This window comes from Danio rerio, chromosome 24 (genome assembly GCF_052040795.2).
Source record: "Danio rerio strain M-AB ecotype USA chromosome 24, GRCz13ab, whole genome shotgun sequence".
Lineage (NCBI taxonomy): Eukaryota > Metazoa > Chordata > Actinopteri > Cypriniformes > Danionidae > Danio > Danio rerio.
Window position 1 is genome coordinate 21,973,813 of NC_141044.1, and position 21,403 is coordinate 21,995,215.

A 21,403-nucleotide genomic window follows, 5' to 3' on the forward strand; every position below is an offset into this window, starting at 1 on the left:
ATTATTTTTTCACTGCACCATGATTTTTAATTCTATACTGTGCATTAATTATGTTGGGTGGCAAGACTTTTGTATAAGCAAAGTCAGACCTTATTGTCCTAATTAAATAATAAAAAATCAAGACATGATATTTATTTATATTGTGGTAAAATAAATGTAATCTAAAGGCCTTTGCCTTTCATATTAGCCACTCCTGATACCAAATGATCAACTAGAAGTCAAGTTATTATTTGTTGTTCCTAAAACTTGGATAGACGACAAGACTTTTGTCAGGTAGTGTGTTTACCATCAAGGGTTTTTAGAGACAGCAAAAATGTTGTTCGTAAACACCTATTTGAAGCTACAGGCAGTGGTCTCCAAATGTACAGTATTAACAAAATACTGGACTTCTGTAAAGTCCAGCGATAACCACATTTAAACAAACCTTAACCAGCTAATCAAGTCTTTAACTCACCAGAGGTTTATAGACAAGTATGTTAAGCAGGACTAGATACCCCTGTTTAAAATCACAAATGGGATGCCCTACGGTCTGAACTTAACTGGCACTCATTTGTTGGCCATTGTAGGATTGAGACACTGCACATTAATACATACCATTTGTTTTACCTAAGCAGTATTTGAGGCTAATAGTATATCTCATCATATTTGTTCAGGAACTCACATGCCATAACATTGATATGTTGAAAATAATGTTTATAGGTACTTCAAAGAAAACGAGTACTTTGTAAAACACTTGCAACTGTGACTGTTTTAAATTTTGTTTTACAGGGGTCTGTTGTTCTGTGGTAAAGCTGCCATCTACTGGTTAGAACTCATTATGACTGTAGGGTTAGTATTTACATAGCACAAATTATTACAGAAGTCCATAAAAGTATTTGGATGTGTAATGGTTAGGTTACATGAAAGCAATATTATATTAATATTAGTGCTGGGCAAAGTTTAATCACGATTAATCACATTCAAAACAAAAGTTGGTTTTGACATAATATATGTGCATGTACTGTGTATATATATTATATGTATGAAAATACACAGATGCATGGATATATTTGAGAAAATGTTTATTTATATTTAGATATAATATATATGAAACAGATTATATATGAAATATTATATTATTAAAATATGATTTAAATAACTTTAAATATGCATAAAAACGTTTTGTATAGTTTTGTTTTTATGTATGTGTGTATTACATATGTATGTATATTACATACACAGTTGAAGTCGGAATTATTATAGGCCTCCTGAATTATTAGCCACCTGTATATTTTGTCCCCAATTTTTATTTAACGGAAAGATGATTTTTTGAAACGTAAGTTTCAATAACCAATTTCTAATCTTTGCATGCTATTTAGATATTTTTCAAGGAACTAGTATACAGCTTAAAGAACAATTTAAAGGCTCAACTAGGGTAATTACCATGTTAGGGTAGTAAAGTCACTGTATAACAGTGGTCTGTTCTGTAAACAATCCAAAAAATAATAATAATATTGACCTTAAAATGTTTTTTTTTAAACATGATTCTAGCTGAAATAAAACAAATAATAATATCTTCAGAAGACAAAATATTATAGGAAATATTGTGAAAAACAATCTTGCTTTGTTAAACATCATTTAGAAATATTTAAAAAAGAAAAAGAAAAAAAATAAATCACAGGATTTTAATTAGGGAGGTCAATTAATTTTTACCTCAAATATTTTATGTCAAAAGTAACTAATTTATAATTTTTCTTTTCGGCTTAGCACCTCTATTAACCTGATGTCGCCACAATAGAATGAACCACTAACTTGTCCAGCATATGTTTCACGCAGCGGATGTTTTTCCAGCTGCAACCCATCCCTGGGAAACATCCATGCACACTCATTCATACTCATAGACTACGGACAACTTAGCCTACCCAATTCACCTGTGCCGCATGTCTTTGGACTGTCGGGGGAAACCGGAGCACCCAGAGGAAACCTACGCGAATGCCAACTGACCCAGCCAAGGATCGAACCAGCAACCTTCTTGCTGTAAGACGAGAGCACTACTCACTGCGCCACCGTACATGGTTTGAAAAAATATATATCTGGAAAAAAGAAAAAGTATTAATGAAGCATTATGTACAGTATAGTCACTTATAAGCTTGTTTTGATGCTTTGAAAATCAAATGTTTTTATTTGTTATTGTAAGTTACACTTAATTCTTTCTCTTCACTACACACAGTTTTCAAATAAAATTAAAAAAAAAATAATTTTATTAATATTTTATTTTTCTTTACTCCACCAGAATAGTCCAAACATGTTAAATATTTAATTTACTTAATATTTTATCATAGGTTTGTGTCAGTGTTATTCTATTTTACATTTGTTGTAATGTATAAAATAATTTTAGTCATGATTTAGGTTTTACATATACATATATATATATATATATATATATATATATATATATATATATATATATATATATATATATATATATATATATATATATATCACAATTTTTTTTATTTCAATTTGACACAAATGAAACAAATGAAAAGAGATGAGTTAAAAACAACACACCCTGTTATTTCTAAACACATCTGTCTAGTTAAGGACAACACATTTTGTGTTATTTAGAACTTAACCAATGAGTTATTCGCTTTAACACAGAGTATTTAATTATTTAACATTCCAATGTGTCATAAATCACACAGTTTGCTTATTTTTTTACCACTGTAACAAGATTCATGCAATACAAAGAGCTATTTTAAAAATCGTCATCTTAGAACTATAAAGTTCTATCTAACATTTTTGTTAAAATTGAGTTATTGACATATTCTTATTAAATGACATCTTATTTACTTTTATTATTTGACTTTTAAAAAAAACAAAAACAAAAAACAAAAAACAAAAAAACAAAAAAACAAAAACAAATTTTAAACACATACTGTTTGCTATGGAATGCAAAAGCTTTGAAGCCCAATATCTCACAATCATTCAGAACGCAGATAGAACCTTAGAATTCCAAGGTGACGAAATATCTATATATTTAATAAAATGTGTGGTATAAATTGCCTTGGTGCTGAAAACTTTTTGCTGTAATCTCTTGGAAATTTTAGCAAGTTTGATCTCAAAATGCATTAATTGATGTGTTATTTATTATGACTTTAGTTATTAATATTTGTTGCTGTCATAGTTAGACATATACAAATAGCAAATTAGAAGTTTGAAGCAAATATTTTAGTTAATAGTCTTGAGGAATTATACGTTAAAATTACCTGTAACTACTGTTTATTTAAACTACGTATTTAAAATGAGCTGAAACAACACAATTCTGAAGATTTTATGGGGAAACTTAACTTATAAACTTGTTTTATGTCCAATTCAATTGCATTTGTTAACGTTGTTAACGATTTATGGTTAATGTGTGGAACCCTGCATTTTTTACTGTGTATATACAGTATATTCACATTTACAAATCCATAGTTTACAGAGGGCAGTTTCTAACACTAGAGGGCATTGTCTGACAGCAGTAGAAGCTTCACAGGCTCTCCTTCCCACAGATCTGCTGCTGCTGCTGTATCCAATGTCTTCATAAACCAAACATGTCTCAGATCACGTCATAACATTTTAAACCAGACTAGCTGATGGCCTCTGATTTTACCACTCCAGCAGTTTCTCCAGAGGATACTAGTGCTCAGCGAGTCAATAACTGTGCCATATTAAATATTTGGCTCGGCTGATCAAATTTTATTGAGCTATTTCAATTTGGCAGACACTGCACAGGGCAAACACTCGGCCCACAGAGGGAAGTAAAGCAGCAGGCTGTTGCGGAGAATACAAGACACAGGACACATTTCAGAGAACTCAGATGTCATGCTGAAGAACTGAAGATTAGGGAATCTTCACTGCTAGATATGACGAGCATGAAAGTTTTAAAGAAATTATTTGCAATTGTGCAATAATTGAATGCAATAATGTTGCCTAGTCAATCAGCGTAATGGACATTTATGTAAAATTTGATTCTATACTTAATGACTTGTACTATCAAGTCTTCTGTTCTATAATTAAAAAAAAATGTATGATAGTCATTATGTTTTACATATAAAAGTTAATTATTACTAATTATTTGATTATCATAAATAAGTACAAATACATTCTTAAGTAAGATACTTTCTTACATTGTTAAATAAGTAAAAATACATCTTAGCTTTATTTTTTTTTTTTGTGTGCCATGTTTCTTGAACACATACATATGGAAGCCCATTCCTGACACTGAATAAAAAAAAATATCAATTAATAAAATAAAAAAATACATGAAGTTAGAATTCCGAGTTCTAAAGTCAGAATTATGAATTATAAAGTCAGATGTCTAATTTATAAAGTTAGAGTTCTGAGTTAAAAAGTTAGAATTCTGAGTTATAAATTCAGAATTCTGAGTTCTAAAATTAGATGTCTGATTTATAAAGTTAGAGTTCCGAGTTATAAAGTCAGAATTCTCAGTTATTAAGTCTCAATTCTGAGTTATAAAAGTCAGAATTCCGAATAAAGTCACAATTCTGAGTTATAACGTCAAAATTAACTTTATAACTCGAAATTTTTACTTTATAATTTTATTTTATTTTATTTATTTATTTTATGATTCAGTGGCATTTTTCTGATTTAAATCCTGCTAAACTTTTCTTTTTGTTTCATGCATATCCATCCACAAAAACTGAAAATATTTCTTATTTTTTAGGAGTGTTATTGCAATAAAAACACATTAAAAAACAGAAATCAGAAGATTATTTTGTTTTAACTTATAGGTTTTCATCTTACAGGAACATTAATGATGCTCATGAAGTCTGGAGATTGTCCCTCCTCGCTCTCCACTCTTTCTAATGCTTTAATTATTTCAGTGAAAGCTGGAGACAGATGCATCGATGCATGATGTAAGACAATCTGATAGCTTATATTAACGGAAAAAGAACTGAACAAATGTGGACGTTTTCTTTCACCTGCAAAAAAAGAAAAAGAAAAAAAAAGAACTAAAGTAAAGGTAAAATAACTCATGAAAATGGTTAGAGCTAATATACGGATAGAGATGTTGTTCTTTCCCCAAAACTTTAATAATCTGAGAAGCATTTAAACCGTTTTCCGATTTTATTACATCATTACATGTTGTTACATAACAAACATAACTCTCCTCTTTGGTTCCATTCAGCTTTTCAAAGCAATGTAACTAATATTGGAGTCTGGGAAAGTCTTGCATCGGTAATTACCCCCAATGTCATCAACATTTCCCCACTGTGCTGGCACGAATTCCCAGCCATTTATTTCCTGTCCTTTTCATGCTGGAGGGAGGCTGGATTTAGGATGAAGGTCTTGGGAGTCACATGGAGCAGCAAAGTTTTTGATTGATGTCCAAAAGCCATTACTACACTGTTCTCAGGCGTGTAGAGTAGACTAGTGCTGAACTTCTGAATGCAGCCGAGTAGTAGATTGTTTTTCAATTGCGTTCATTTGTTCTATTGACTTTGTCCGCTGCTTTTTTTTTTTATCATGATTCAAACCTCCAGCCGGCGTCAGGTCGTTTAAACTTCTCCTGCGGCAACTTTGAAGACTTTAAGGAAGACGATCGACATGACTGAGGAGAGCAAAGCCGAACACAGAGCCGAAAGTGGAAAAGATTTAGAGAAGCAGCTTCGTTTGAGAGTTTGTGTTTTGAACGAACTTCTGAAGACCGAGCGGGATTATGTTGGGACGCTGGAGTTTCTTTCGGTAAGGGATTTTTTCTTTTCCTGTTTAGCATTTTTATATGTACGTTGTGCTTTATAGGATATATATTAGCTGGCTACAAGGTGTACACTCAAGTTATATTGAGATAAAACCTACCTCAAGCGCGTACATCTTCTTTGGCATCATGCGCGCGTTCACGAGAGACCAGAAGTCTGCGCGCGAACAGTGAACAAACTGGAGATTATAAAGTTATGCTTAACTTATTAATTTATTACAGTGGAAGCAAACGTCCAATTTCAATGGTGTTTTATAAGTGGAGTTGAGATCCAGTCTTTTGAAGTTGTCTCACATTAAAGGTTAACATTAATAGTTATTTTTTTTTATTTTTTATATAGACTCAATAGTCTTCACTGTAAAACTGCAGGGTTCCACACAATTCATTCATGTTGTTCCAACACAAATCCATTAAGTTAACCTAACAAATTTAAGTGGATTGAACATAATACAATTAAGTTTCCTGCAAAAAATCTCCACAGTTGTGTTGCTTCAGCTCACTTTAAATAAGTAGTTTGAACATGCAACAAAAATATATATATAATAATCTAAATATAAAAATATTCTAATAACCTAATGCTAAAAAATCACACTTTTGTCGCAGCGCACACTTTTAGTATAGGCTGTACTGAATATACTGTCTGTTTAGTAAGCTGGGAGCGAGCGAGAAGCAGCAGAGGTCTTGTGGTGAACCTCAAACCCATACTTTGCCATGCCTGTCAGTTTTGCTGATCACTTTAGTTTGTAGCTCTATCTAAGTAAAATAAAACACAGAGCAATTTGTCTCAATTTAATGTGAGCTTGTTTTTTTTCAACACTTCTCTGCAGTTCATGTTGACTATAAGCCCACAGTCAATGTTTGAATTTATAGAAAAAATGTTTATTGCTTAGAGATTTTATAACTCTAGATACGAGTTGTCAGTTGTTTATTATATGTACTTTTTTCTTGTACTGTTGAAATTGTAGTTTGGATAAACTGGACATTTACAGTAAGAATATGATATGTTTTTGAATGCCCATTTGAGATTAGTCTGAATGTGGCTCGGGAAAAATGAGCACATTTTGAGACATCGTTGAAAATGTTAAACTCTAAAAATTTTTTTTTAAAAAGTGAATTTTTTTGTAAGGATAAACATAGTGCTTTCACACAGGGTTTGATGTTTTGGAACCTCACAATTTCTTAGATATAATCGGACTGTTTAGGAATCAAAAACCAGCACCAAAACAAACCGGTCAAGATTGCCTGAATAAGGTGGTTTCAGTCAACATGAAAGCAAACTCTGAAGTGGTTTACTTCTGGTGAAAAAGCAATCTCAATCTTTAACGAACCAGGTTTAATAACATTGTATGATGAGTTACTAAATAAATTATATATAAAAACTAGCAGTGTTTGTTTTCCTCATGACTAACTAAATGAACTTGGAGCAAAGTGACCCTTCGCAAGACCTTCTCCCCCTTACTGTAGCCAACAAGTTTTCGCTACCAGCCACAGTGAATTCATGGTCAAATCCCTGGAGACATAATGAATAATATATGGAAAAAAAATTGACATGCTGATTTCAGACAGAAGCAGACAGAAACATCTGCAGTTTGCATTCAATTGAATTATTCAGGACTTAAAATTAAATCAAAATGAAGTAAACAAAATGAAGATGAAGTTATAAGCTTACAGATCACAGGGTAAAACTGAATCAGAGCATGACTCGATGAATGAGGATAAAAAGCAATTGCCTAGAAGTCACCAATCTTGGACACATTTAGAGCTTTCTAGAACAACTTCAGAACAATTGTCCAAAACGCATAAAAGATAATAAAATACAGACAAAGCCTTGCTCCTTGGCCTTGATACTGGAATAGGTGCTCTTGATAGATGACTGCCATTGACAATCTTTGGTCCATTTAGAAATATTGCTTGAAGGCATTGCCTGAAAGCATTGCACTGAAATGAATCAAGCCAAGAAATAATTGAAACTTTATTATAACCATTTTAATTCCTGTTTTTGAACAAAGTGAGAAATCGTCGAGTGTGAAAGCACCCTTAGACTTGAGCAGAAATCTGCATTTGTTCTTTTTGTCATCAAAGAAGTACTACTGAGAAATCAGCACTGAAACCTACACATGACAAATGTTCTAAATGTGATGCATGATTATTGACTACATACTGGATGTCTCTAGCAGAGATGCATCTGTATGTAATTTGCTAAGGCTCAGTGAGCAGGGTAGGTAAATGCTTTTGAGTATGAGCCAAAAACTGAGGCAGAGCAGGTGGACTGAAAGTGAAAACATCACACTGGCACGCTGTGGGACTGTACCAACTAATAGCATTTCTGCCTCTACTGGAGGAATGGAAAACTGTGAGCCTTTTTTGCCTGACAGGAGGCAGGAAGGAAATGATTATTTATTGTTTGTGAAATGCCTTTTTTCAGACACACAAGCTAAGAGATTCTTTAAATGAGAGAATAATTGGTTAATTACTTGTCCATGTTTAAAGTTTGGAACTTTAGATCTAAATGTCGATAAAAATTGAAGGAAACAAATCCAGCAGGCACAAGACGTCAACATGATGTCAGAATTGACATTGTACCCCAACGTTGTAGGACGTTGCATTTTGTTTGGAAATAAAAATCGGGTTGACGTCAGAACCCAACGTCAGAACCCAATGTAAATGTACAGCATCGAACAGACATTGAATTTTTTTACTTTCAAATGCAACCTACAAACAAACAAAATATGTAAATCTAATGATGTTAAAACTTGACATTGTGTGGACATTACCAATATGCTGTCTATCAGACATTGGATTTTGGTTGCCATGCCTGATGAATAAATGTCAGTATTTGATGTCAATATGATGCTGGGTTAGGATGTTGGCTCAACGTTGGATTTTGGTCAGTTTCCAAAACAACCTACATTCAACAAAATATCGACATCATTTCATGTCATTATTGGATGTCAAAATAACATTGTCCTTAGATGCTAGTGACTTAAATCTAACCCAATATTAATGTCTTATAACGTTTTGTGTCTGCTAGGAAGAAAAAGGTTTTGAAGTTTAAAAGGTTTGAGGTCTTTTGAACAGTTAATTGCAGTGTTAGTTGTAACAGTGACCCCTATTTGTTACCCATCAGATCACTGAAAATGTATATTAAAATGATACCCAGTAAATACAGCACCTTTGCAACAGGTGGCTCATTGGACCACATTTGGATCTACTCAATCGCGAGCAGAGATGGGAAGTACACTCAAAAAAATTATATGTTGGCGTTAATTAACTTTTTTTTGTCCACTGGTTCCACGTAACCGAGTTAAGTTACCTTTAAGAAAGAATATTAATTTTAGTGAACTTAAGTTAGTTACATAGAGGTAATGTAATTTTGTTTAGTTCAATCAACGTAACATTTATAATTTAACTTTAATCATTGTAGTTATTTAAGTTCAATTATTCTAAAATTGATATTGTTATGTTTAACCAAATAAAAAAACAGTTTCCGTTTCATTGAGTTTATTCAATAGCATTTTTACAGTTTTACACATTTTCCAGCAATAAAATGATTATCAAAATCCAAATACTGTCTTTCTGTATCTTCACTTATTACAATAAGTTAAAATAGTAATACTATTAAAATAATAGTAATACAAGTATGAAGCAAATTGAAAACAATAAATGATTAACAAAAATATGCTTACAAAAACATCATAAAATACACTTTTTAAAATAATACTTTTCATATATTACAAAAACATTCAAAAATAATATTCTGCCTTCAAATGATTTATCAAAAATATACTTAGAAAAATCAAGTCTTCTTTTGTAAACTATACTGTACCTTCTTCACACTGAAAAAGCAGATAACACTTCAGTTGTTTAAAGAAAGATTAACATTTTAAAGCAAAGTAACACGATCAGCACTACACCATAAATTAGACCAACCATCACAGAACATGCAATAGCTACACACATTCATCTCTCTGACACTTGCACCATTTATGCACATTTGCACCAGACACTTTCTTACAACCACTCCCTATATCTAAAAAACAAAAAACAAAACATTGTGCATGAAGTCTGCTTCACACAGGTGTGTGGGCTTGACAAACCACATGTAGAAGCATTCTTAATTCTTAATTTTTTTTATAATTAGCACATCTTGGATGTATTGCCTCTTCTTGTTGATTTGCTGAATGTGTCCTCAATTGTAAGTCACTTTAGACAAGAGTCTGCTAAATGTTAATGTAACTACTGTAGATTCATAAGGTGGTGTTGCACATCAAGGTTTGTGCTTCATCATGCCCAGCATCCTAAAAAAGTCAGGTAAAAAAATAAAACTTTTACCAACAGATCAAAGGTGAAAGGAGGAATTGGTTTAAGAGGAAAATACAAAATGTTAAAAAAAAAATAAAATAAAATAGCTTACCATGTACTCCCTCACTTAGGGGCTTTGAGGATGCATTCACACCTTTTTTTTCCACTGGTGATTTTATAAATGACATGAAATGACAATTAGTAATTTACTAAATAATTAGTAGTTAAAATTACTAGTAATTTTTACTGTACATCATTTTAATGTGTGTATAGGCATCTAAAGGCATAGTACCTGGATGATCCACAGTCTCCTCAGCCAGATATGGGACTTTAGAGGTTGAGCTGTAAACCTGTGAGGGAGAAAATAGATGTGAGTGAGCAAAAATGTAAAATAATAAAATATAATAATATAAATAGCAAATTAAAACGTGTTAGATGACCAAACAAATAAGCTTACATTAAATATGTCATCATGCTAGATGTTATCCTTTTTAAGTGTCACAAATGCATTTTTGCTGGGTTTTTTTTTTGAAGTTAACAGGCTTGAATAATACAATAAAATAATAAATAACACTGTGCTAACACCACATTTTAATTAATATTATGTAAGTTATCAAAACTAGCATTCAAACTCGACAAACTGCTTGATACTCATTTAAAATAAAGACCATCAAATCAACTAAAAAATCAAATCACTTTTATTGTCACATTATCAGCAGCACGTGTGCTATGATGAGTGAAAAGCTTAGACTATTCTAACATGACTATTCATTACTACCAACGTTTGCAACTTTATTTTGGGGGAGTTAATATATACCAAGTATAAAATTTCACAGGAATGCAAAACAATCTATACATTTATCTGTCTATAATGTGGAAAAGACACAGGGAACATGGCAATTTCATAGCAATACTATACACAAACACAACATAGTATTACAAGAGAGTAACTTACATTTATGATTCAAATGTTGTCACAGCCTCAGTATAAATACATAAAAAGTAAAAAAAAATCTCACCTGTGTGTCCACATTGGGGAAAGCTTTGTGCACATTCTCAATTTGTACTGTAATCTTCATCTATTGATTCCCATAATATGGCGCCGAACTGAGAGTGATCGTTGTGGTTTGAATCTTCTTACTTCCTGTGTTGTTTTGAAACTGCGCATGTGCAGATATTACTCCACCTATTGACCAAAATGCAGTACTACAGAAGCAACACAACTCCCTTTCATTCATGTTAATTAAGCAAGCTGTTTAAATGTGAAAACTTACTTTTTCTAATTTTTTCCAACACAACACTTTTATTTTTAATACACAAACATAAGCGAATTGTTTAATTTAAACATAGTTACATTCTTTGGACCAACTAAAGCCATAATTCATTTTTTTGAGTGTAACAAAGTACAAATACTTTGTTACCGTACTTAAGTAGATTTTTCTGGTATCAGTACTTTACTCCACTATTTATTTTTCTGACAACCTTTTACTTTTAGTCCTTACATTTTTACATAAATATCTTCTTACATTTTTAAAATCGCGATTGTTACTTTCGCTTTCCTGTGTTTGGTGGCGCGATCTATATTATTTCATGTCATTGCGCAATTTGAGTGCCTTTTTGATGAAGTCAATCTATTTTCGTCAAAATAGATTTGTACATTTTGTTCTAAAACTATCAAAAACTTTATGATATAAAATTTACATTTACATTTTGTCATTTAGCAGACGCTTTTACAAATAAGGAAGAAATCTCAAAATTCTTTACATTGAGATTTATTTCCTTTATTTCCAATGAGTTCATATTTTCCAATACAGAATTTATGCTGTTATTTTCTTAACAAATGTTTAACCAAAGTAATAACTATACTTGGCAGTTCATGAATAAATATATAATGCAAAAGATCCTGAAATTATCATGTGAATAAAAGATCATGCACGTGTTTTGGAGGTTGTAGTTATGCCTGTGGATGTAGCTTTTAGCATAGAATAAATGTATTAACAGAATTATTGTATATTTATTAATATCCACAATACCCTGGGAAATATGTATGAGAGCTGCTAAATCAAAAAAAAAAAGAAAAAAAAAGGAGTGTCTAAGGAGTGTGCAAGGAGATGCAGAATCATTGCATGCAATGACTCAAACACTGTTTAGATTGCATGTCACAGATGTAAAGACAGAAGATGCCAACTGTATGATGACTGAAAATAAGAAACGGCCTTAAACTAGGGGTGCTCAACTCTGTTCCTGGAGATCTACTTTTCTGCAGAGTTCAGCTCCAACCTTAATTAGCCAATTAATTAGGACCCGAGCAGCACTTGATGTCAGCACTAGTGTGTGTTTGACATGGGTTGAAACTGAAAGCTGCGGTCATACCTTACATTCATAACCATGCAAATGAGCAGACCAGAAAAAGAAAGCTTGTGTGACAAGTTTTGCAGTTCGCTGCATTGGAAAGTTTAAGCTTTGTGAACTTTGACCTGTGAAATCGCATCACATGATTAAGTGAGACCAATCGAAGATCAAAACATGAACTCTCTGGACAGGAATTTAAAACATGGACCAATCGCTCGCTTTTTAAAATATCTAATCATCTTGTTCGATCCGCCCCTTTTTACAGCGCCATAGGGCAAAATTTCAAACCCACAAACTCTAGTGTGGCCGCAGCATGAATTTTGTAGGAAGGTAGATCTCTAGGAAGATGCCCTTGCCTTAAACAATGACTATACGCACTGCAGAAGGTTACATTTTTTAAAATCATTTACATATTGCTAATGTAAGCTACATTTTTAATATGCAGGGTATAAGGTGGAGTCCTTTTCACAAGGTAATACTCGCTAATTACATGTTTGAGTATTTTTAGAAGCGTTTCTTTTTACTTATACTTTGAGGTGTATTTAAAACAGATGCTTTCATTGTACATTCACTACATTTTTTGGCTAGTGAGCACAATTGCAACCACAGTTAGCAGATAATTCCCAATTGGATTGCATTTCCAACCTTACAATTAGTTTTATTGCCAGTGCTAAAGTGATTTCTTCATTCTAACAGAGGTGAAAAAGTGCTTCTTTTGATGTTGAAAGCTTGCTGTTGTACCCCCAAGTGTGATGAAGAGGTCAAGGAGGGAACCTTATCAATCCAAGTCACTGGGAAATATCACACACATGCTCTCAAGGATCAAAGTCTCCATGGGTGCCACTGCAGGTCTGTAACTTATCGCTTTCAACTGATCATCTACCGCAGCAATGTCCATATGCCTAGACCAAAATTCCTCAATGTCTGGATGAAGAAAGGCAACTTTTAGACACGGAAGCCTGTGCAAAAGTGAAGTTACACGATAACAACAGTACAGGGTAGAAGACAATGGCTGTTGGGGGGTGGTGTTTCATGGCCTGGAGGGCCCAGAGGACTGGTGCCATGCTGAACAGAGGGCATTTTGTGTTTGTGAGAATTAGATGAAGGGGGTCGCTTCCAGACAATATGGCTCCCCGTTGGAACCAGCCTGGAGGTATTGCCAGGAGGGCGACCATGACGCGGGAGCCTGGGCTCTTTGCCCTCTGTTGCTAAAGTACATTTCCTGGTGGAGGAATTCCGGAGAGGTTAGAAGAAATTAGAAAACAATAGCGAAGAAGTTGCCTTGTTTAAATCCAGGGGAGGGTTCAGATCAATTTAAAGGACTTTATCCTTCATGGTTCATTTGTTCTTGGAGAAATCGTTTTTTGAAAGATGCTATTTAGTGCAAAATACCAGCTGCACCAATTGACAGTTACTTGGCATAAGGTGCAGTTGTGTCTGGCTATCAGATGAGCCAAGAACAGTGTCTGGCAATTCACATGAGATGGAGGAAGTCTCTTAAAAGATCTCTTCCGAGATATCCCTAGAATGGCTTATGTAACAGCTCGATATAGATCTGATAGTGGGAGGTTTCAGATACTCATGTTTATATTTGTTAACTGGAGGCTAAGAATGATGATCCTCTGTAAGAAGTGCCTCACTGAGGGAAACTGAGCTTATTTTTGTGTTGTTTAACTGTGTGTACCCTATATATGTCATTCAGTAGAGATGCAATCGAGCAAATGAAAAGGACAGCTCACCAGAATAAGCACTTGTTGAGCAAACCCAACAGGAGTGGATATGGGTGAAACCTTTCATGTCCTACTTTAGTAGAAAAACAGAGCCATGCCACTGCATAATGTGTTCTCTGGAGTTTTAGCTCTGGATTAAGTGGTCCCTCTGCAACGTTTTGCGTTCGCAATACCCCTGCGGGTTTAGAGGAATTGACCACCCAATGTACTTTTGTAAGGCTTAATAATAAAACTTCAAAAGAGATTTTTGCACCACAAACTGCAATTACTTTTATTTCGCTATTGGGGTAAACACAAGTTTTAAAAGTCCCCGTAGACATTTCTTGGTCTATTTAGAAATTTGTTTGAAGATGATGTGGTACAGTTTTGAAAATGCTGGATTCCCACTGTTTGACTCATTAGCACAAAAATAGCTCAGCTGCTTACCCACAAACACATTAAAACTAGTGCTGGCTTAAATTATTAAACAAATGCCTAATTGGGTGTTTACACTTGGTTACTCCATGTGCTTTTAGTTCTTATTTCTGGAACAGACCAAACAGAAACCGAACTTTTAAGTTGCATTTGATCGCTCAGAAGGGGGTTTACAACGGATACAAAATATGACGCAGCCAGTTGAAGAAATTCATCTTGTCATTTAGACCACATACATTTCCAAACATGTTAAACTTGTGCATGTAAACAACAAATTTTTTTTACTTGCATCTCCTAAAGGCCTGTTTACGCCAAGCATGATAACTATAAATATAACATAAATAAGGCGTCATGGTGGCGCAGTGGGTAGCATGATCGCCTCACAGCAAGAAGGCCGATGGTTCGAGCCCTGGCTGGAGTTTGCATGTTCTCCTCATGTTGGCGTGGGTTTCCTCTGGGTTTCCTCCACAGTCTAAATACACAAGATATAGGTGAATTGATAAGCTAAATTGGCCGCAGTATATGTGTGAGAATGCAGGAGTGTATGGGTGTTTCCCAGAGTTGGGTTGTGGCTGGAAGGGTATCCGCTGCATAAAAAATGTGCTGGATAAGTTGGCGGTTCATTCCACTGTGGCCACTTCTGCCTTTTAAAAGAATAGTTTAAGACTTTAAAATCCACTTTAGCTCTCAAAAGACAAATTTAATTGTACATCGTTTCAACCTACATGGTCTTCACCAGGTCATATGTAGGTAGTAGTGGGCAGAGCCAGGCTTCATGAAATACTGAAACAGTTGAAGCAAATTTGTTTAAGGTTCGAAACATTTCGAAACCAGTCTCTACAGTAACACCTAGTGGTCATTTTTTGTATTGCTTGCAGCAGCTTAAGAAAATAAAAAATGGTTACGCAAATTGAGGAATTATATCACACGTTGTACAATTGGGGTTTTAAGTGATTTAGCTGAGCGGTGAGAGTTCCTGACTGGCATGCAGATACAATGTAATTGAATCTAGGTGAAGAAGTTATAGTCATTCATTTTTTAAATACTCTGTTCTCATAACATGTTTTGTTTTTACTATGGTCTGACATCTGAATAAATATAATATAATAATAAATTTTCCTCATAAAAAATTAACATCAAGTCACAATTTCTGAGTATTTGTATAAGTCGGGATTTGAACTCAGGATGTTTGCAGAAGAGTTTGTGCACACACACGGCCCACTAGACGACATGAAATCTCAAAGGTCGCTGAGATGCTCAAACACGCTTCTGAAATGACCGATGCTTTGACCTGTGTTGATTTTTAAAAAACTTTTTCCAAAGAAATGTATTAATCCATTATGCATTAAGTTATGCTAGCAAATAGGATACAATAGCAAATAGTGGCGTTGTTTTTATTTCACTAGATTTACTGTGTTAGCTCAATTTTCTTGATTAAATGAATACAGTTGATTAGATAGATTACACAAGCTGGATTCACAGGTCAGATGCAATAGTTGCACAATGAAGAGATCTGCTGGGACATTGCAAAATGAAAATACATAAATGAAATTCATTTTTGCTAGTTAAGCAAAAATTAAAAGAATTTTCTAGTTTGTTCTATTAGCCTAGTACTTAGTTCATCTTTGCCTGTCCTTCCTCTCTTCTCTCATCTTAACAGTCCTACAACATTTAAGGGGATAAATCCTAAAAAATCCCCAGATTTTATTTGTCAGTTTAACCACAAATATTTTAGTTGTATTTATATTCACAGTTATCTTCTTTGGTGTGAATGAGCTTTAAGAGTTTTTGGTTATTTCAACTTCAAGTTTTGGTTATTTTAAATTCTCTTTTGATGTAACCTCGGACAAAGATGTATTGGATTTGATTTTCTTCCATAGACTCTATTTGTATGCTTAATTTTCTCTGTTGTCCAATTTCTTTTGTTCTGTTTGTTTGTGGTCAGTCTGAGGTCTGATTTGTTTGTCACATGACTAGCACTGTATAGTTTATGGGGGTGGGGGGTGCATATCTCTGGTCAGACAGGCAGTGAACCCTGAATCCCCGTCCCTCAGGGTCAGTTCTCCATCCTCCATCCTCCTTTTGCTCCTGGTTTTCATTTGTTGCTTTGGAAACATGAGGGCTTTATCATCATATCTTCTTCAGCCATTTCTCTCAGTGATGAAAGGTCAATGTATTTGAAGGAGCAATAATGTGAATGAGGGAGATCAACATTAAAAAACTGATTTAAAGATGTGGACAAACAGCCAGGAGAGGATTCTGTTGACATGAGGAAGTTGAGGTTGATGGGGGTCACTAAAACCAGGGTTATGGGTTCATGTTTGTTATTTTTTGTCTTTATTATGAAGTGAAATACTTACATTAACATTTCGAAATGTCAAAATTTCGTTTATGATACTTGCTCTTGAGTTTTTTGTTTAACTTTGAGTCTGAGTATGTTGTTGTTTGTCAATTTATGTCTTAGAAAATATTGCTTTCAAAATTCAAAAGATTTGACACTTAAAATGTAAAGATTTTAAATAATTTGCTCACACATCTTAGTTTGTTTGACTTTTTATAAAGAAATGCTGTGTTTTGCTATGAAAAATTTGCACTTTTTGAGTGGTAAAATGAAACTCGATGGTTTGAGTGGTAAAATGACACTTGATGGTCAAAACACTTTTGATGAGTGTTTTACTTAAAACTTTGAGTCTCAAAAATGTTGCTTTAAAAATCTATTTTGTTTAGAAGATTTTATGTGAGTCTCAAACCATTATGCTGCCAAAAACTGTGCCTTTTAAGTGTTTTTTTTATACAAAACATCAAAACTTTTTATTAAGTAATTTATTTGTAAATTTAAAATGGTAAATTCAATAGGTGGCGTGTGAATTATCACTGATGAATAATGTCTTTCATATTCATCTGTTCCCACTAAAATGCAGTGCTTATTCCTTCTATCTGTGTATAAGGTATTACGGCAGGATATAAAAAGGATAAAGGATATAAGAGGATAAAATAATTAATCCCTATTTAAGTATTAAAGACGTTAAGTAGACTTTTGGAATTCTACCAGAAGAAAAGTGCCAACTGTTTGTGAAACCATCTATTTTGGATCATCAATAATGGCAAAAAAATAAATGCCCATACATTATGTGTTTGGCCATCAAGCCCTGGGAGTAAAATAAGGGAATAACTAGATCCCACACGTGGTCAACTCAGTCATCACTGTGACTTTTGCCTGTTTGTCAGCCAATCATAAGTGAGCATCTCTTTACTTCTCTCCTGAACACATATTCTGTGCTTATCTTTTGCCAATCTTTCCAGCCTGCACCTCGTGCATATGTTCCATCCATTATGTCCCAAAACTTTGTTTACAACTAGTTGCATTTTCCCCTTGCTACATGGAGGATCATTAAGATTTCAATCTTACTAATGAGTTTGGCTTTCTTTTTCCACTGTAAGTTCTCATGCGCCACAGTCAGACAGACCTTATAACCAGCGGAGGCCTTCCTTTATCTTATTCTGAAGCCTTTTTAAGCATTATGCTTAACTAGCTCCCCAAGGCTCAGCCCAGGTCTCCTCATTCCAAATGCACAGCACGTACACAAAATGTGTCAGCCATTTCTCTGTTCTAGTGACAGTCCAATTCATGGAGGAGAACAGAGGCTTTTTGTGCCCCTGAGGGAATATAGAGGTGAGGCTCAGCGTTCTGTCTGAATTTACATTACGGTCCTCTGGGATTTTTTTTCTCAATTCACATAATCCACAAATTGTTTTGTCTCAGTGTTTTGCTGCTGGGAAGCAATTGATTTGGTTACTGAATGTAAAGCAGGAGTTTAACAATAAGCTCATGTCATTATTTGGCTTGATGTGCACTGCTGCTCTCACCAAACTATACTCTGTAGCAGGATCTGGAGGAGCAAAATCTGCATGATACTGGACCTCCAGGACTGAGTTTGAGAACTCTTGCTCTACTCACCTTATTCTTCGTATACGAGTGGGTGCAGCCATTTGAATCTCTTTGGCTTGAGACTTTCGGTCTTATTCACTTTCATTCATTTTTAGGCATCAAAACATCCTTTTACTGGTTGGTGTTGCGGATCTTTTCTTATTATATTATTCTATTTTGTCTGTAGAGCAAGCGGTTTGACCGTTTTCTGACTTTTATTATTCCTAGTCATTTCTCTCATAGACTGAATCAGAAGTTCTAATACAATCGCAAAAACATTGAAGAATAAGTTCAACAGAATATTCTATTCATTCATTCATTCATTCATTCATTCATTCATTCATTCATTCATTCATTCATTCATTCATTCATTCATTCATTCATTCATTCTTTCACATGTGCACTGAAAAAAATCATTGGATTTACAATTTATTATTTAGTATTTATTTAAAGGTAACTGGTTGCAAACAATCTATATTAAACAAATTACATTTTGTAATGTTTAACTGAATTTTTTTTTTAAATCCAAAGATTTTTTTTGCTGTGTGTGTGTGTGTGTGTACATATACATGTTTTATTTATAATTTATAGTTATGTTTTTTTATAAGAATTAAAAAAGAATTTAATTTTGTAAACCACTAATACTATTTCTTCTAAATTGTAAATACAAATGTTTTAATTTACAGCATAAAATGAAAGTTGGTTTCAGAAATGTTTATATTCAGCACAATTAATTTCCATATAGAAAAGGTAGAAATGCCTAACAAAGGTTTTCTGAAAAACACAATGCAAATATTTTAACAAGTATTTTTTTAAGTTATCCTAACACATTGCTATTTACTGAAAATATACAGCAAAATACAGTTCTTAACAAATTAATAAAATAATAAAAGTTACTAGAATGTTACCAGACTTGTACATGCAACAATTTTACGCAAACCTCATACCTAATAGTCTCCTTTTTTATTATTATTATTTTTAAAAAAATCTGTACACAAATTGAGGCAACAGTGGTTGACATTGTCTCCTCACAGCATGAAAGTTGCTGGTTTGAGTGATTAGTTAGCATATTTGTGTGGAGTTTGCATGTTCTTCCCCAATCCAAAGACATGCTGTATAGGTGAATTGAATAAACAAAATTAGCCGTAGTGTATGTGTTTGAATGTGAGTGTGTATGGGTGTTCCCCAGTACTGAGTTGCAGATGGAAGGGCATCCTCTGTGTAGAACATATGCTGGATAAGTTAGCGGTTCATTCTGCTATGGCGACTCTTCCTGAATGAAGGGACTAAGCCGAAGAAAATGAGTTATACAAATAGTAAATTGCAAAAAACAAAGCAGTAACAAACTTCATATTGACTTGATTTTGATTAAAATGACCTTACACCAACTCTATTTTTGATTTTTACCTGAAGCACTGTATATCAATGCTTTTGGATAAGAAGGACACATTCAGTTGTACTTACAAAGTCAGAAGAATATTTATTGGGAAACTATTCACACAGTACAGTATATGACATGTAGTTGCAAAGTTACTCATAGTGAAAAGGAAGTCTAAAATGGACTATAATATTCAGATTACAATATATTGACTTATAACTATCGGCATATTGCAATATAGTGACCTGCCATGTCATTAAATCATATCTTCATACCACATGTTTTAGGTTTCACCTATTGGTGCAGTTTTACACATGTCCTGTTGTGTTAGTGTGCAGTCAGTTGGTGTGTGATGTTTATGAGTGCACAGGGGGCTGTGAGGTTCTCTGGCCGGTGAGTTCCTTCAGCTTTTGTGTCAGCATGAGCAGGATTTCCTTCCTTCCTGCCCCTCCTCTCCTCTTACATTGTGCTCTGCTTCCCCTGCACATAGAGCTGGCTGAGGAGACACACGGGCTGCTCCACACGACCAGGAGTCCATGCCAGGGCATCTGTCTCAGATCAGTCTCTGGAAGACAGCATCTGAATAAGAAAACAGTTGTCAGATGGTTTTTGGTATTTTTTATTAATTTTTGGAACTCAGCATAGGTCATTGTGACCTTTTTGCGAGGTGATTTGTCTCCTATGAGGTTTTAATATGAACTGTGGATCTGGGAGATGAATGAAGCATGCCTGTATTTAAATGAGTGTGTGTGGACAAGTGTCAGCATTGAAGGGACTTCCATGGCAAAATAAAAGCTTGCGGTGTTGTTGTTGCAGTATATGAAAACAGTAACTTTTGAAGTGAGCTTTCCAGGGGGACGTTTAACCTTGGTTTGAAAACAACACCAAAAAAAAAAAAAAAAAAAAAGACATGTTAAAATGCTAATCTGTTTGATGTCCAAACCTTGACATCCATTTGACATCCACACATTGATGCCCTCTAAACCACCAAAATAATGACACAAGAAGTACAGGTCACACTTTACAATAAGGTTTATTAGTTAATGTTAAGTAATGCATTTACTAACATGCATTTACTAACACTGAACAATACATTTACTACAGTATTTATTCATGTTAATAAACAATAATTGTTAGTTCATGTTAACTCACGGTGCATTAACTAATGTTAACAAGCATGAAAGCTTGAATGTTAATAATGCATTAGTAAATGTTTAATTAAGATTAATAAATGCTGTACAAGTGTTGTTCATGATTAGTTCATGTTAGTAAATGCATTAACTAATGAACCTTATTGTAAAGTGTTACCAATGTACAAGTTACAATATACGAAAAGTTTTATTCATCTGAAAGCTTTAATTCCAAATTTCGAATTTGCATTTTGTATATCTACCGTTCATTTAAACTGCCTTGATGTCTGTTATGAGATCTCAGGGGGCTGAGGATCCATCTGCAGCTTTATTGACGGTAGTAGTAGCAAACAAAACAGAGTACGAGAGGCAGGCTACTGTCAAGGCAGATGGGTAACAATTGAAGTTCAAAAAGCAGGCTAAGGT

At 33.9% G+C, this 21,403-nt stretch overlaps 1 protein-coding gene and 1 long non-coding RNA gene across 2 annotated transcripts in view; one reads left to right on the top strand and one right to left on the bottom strand.

Moving 5' to 3' along the window:
- The first annotated feature begins 5,284 nt into the window (after positions 1-5,284).
- prex2 (phosphatidylinositol-3,4,5-trisphosphate-dependent Rac exchange factor 2) overlaps positions 5,285-21,403 on the top strand; it is a 242,250-nt gene continuing 226,131 nt past the window's right edge. Inside the window, exon 1 of the mRNA XM_087309456.1 lies at positions 5,285-5,730. Within this exon, the coding sequence (XP_087165582.1) occupies positions 5,593-5,730 (138 nt within the window). The 5' untranslated portion in view covers positions 5,285-5,592. The remainder of the gene's footprint in view (positions 5,731-21,403) is intronic.
- Positions 9,228-10,222, bottom strand: LOC147838021 (uncharacterized). Its single transcript, XR_015524906.1, has 2 exons — positions 10,158-10,222; positions 9,228-10,041 (listed from the first exon to the last, which is right to left on the bottom strand). It is a non-coding gene; the product is annotated as an uncharacterized LOC147838021 (long non-coding RNA).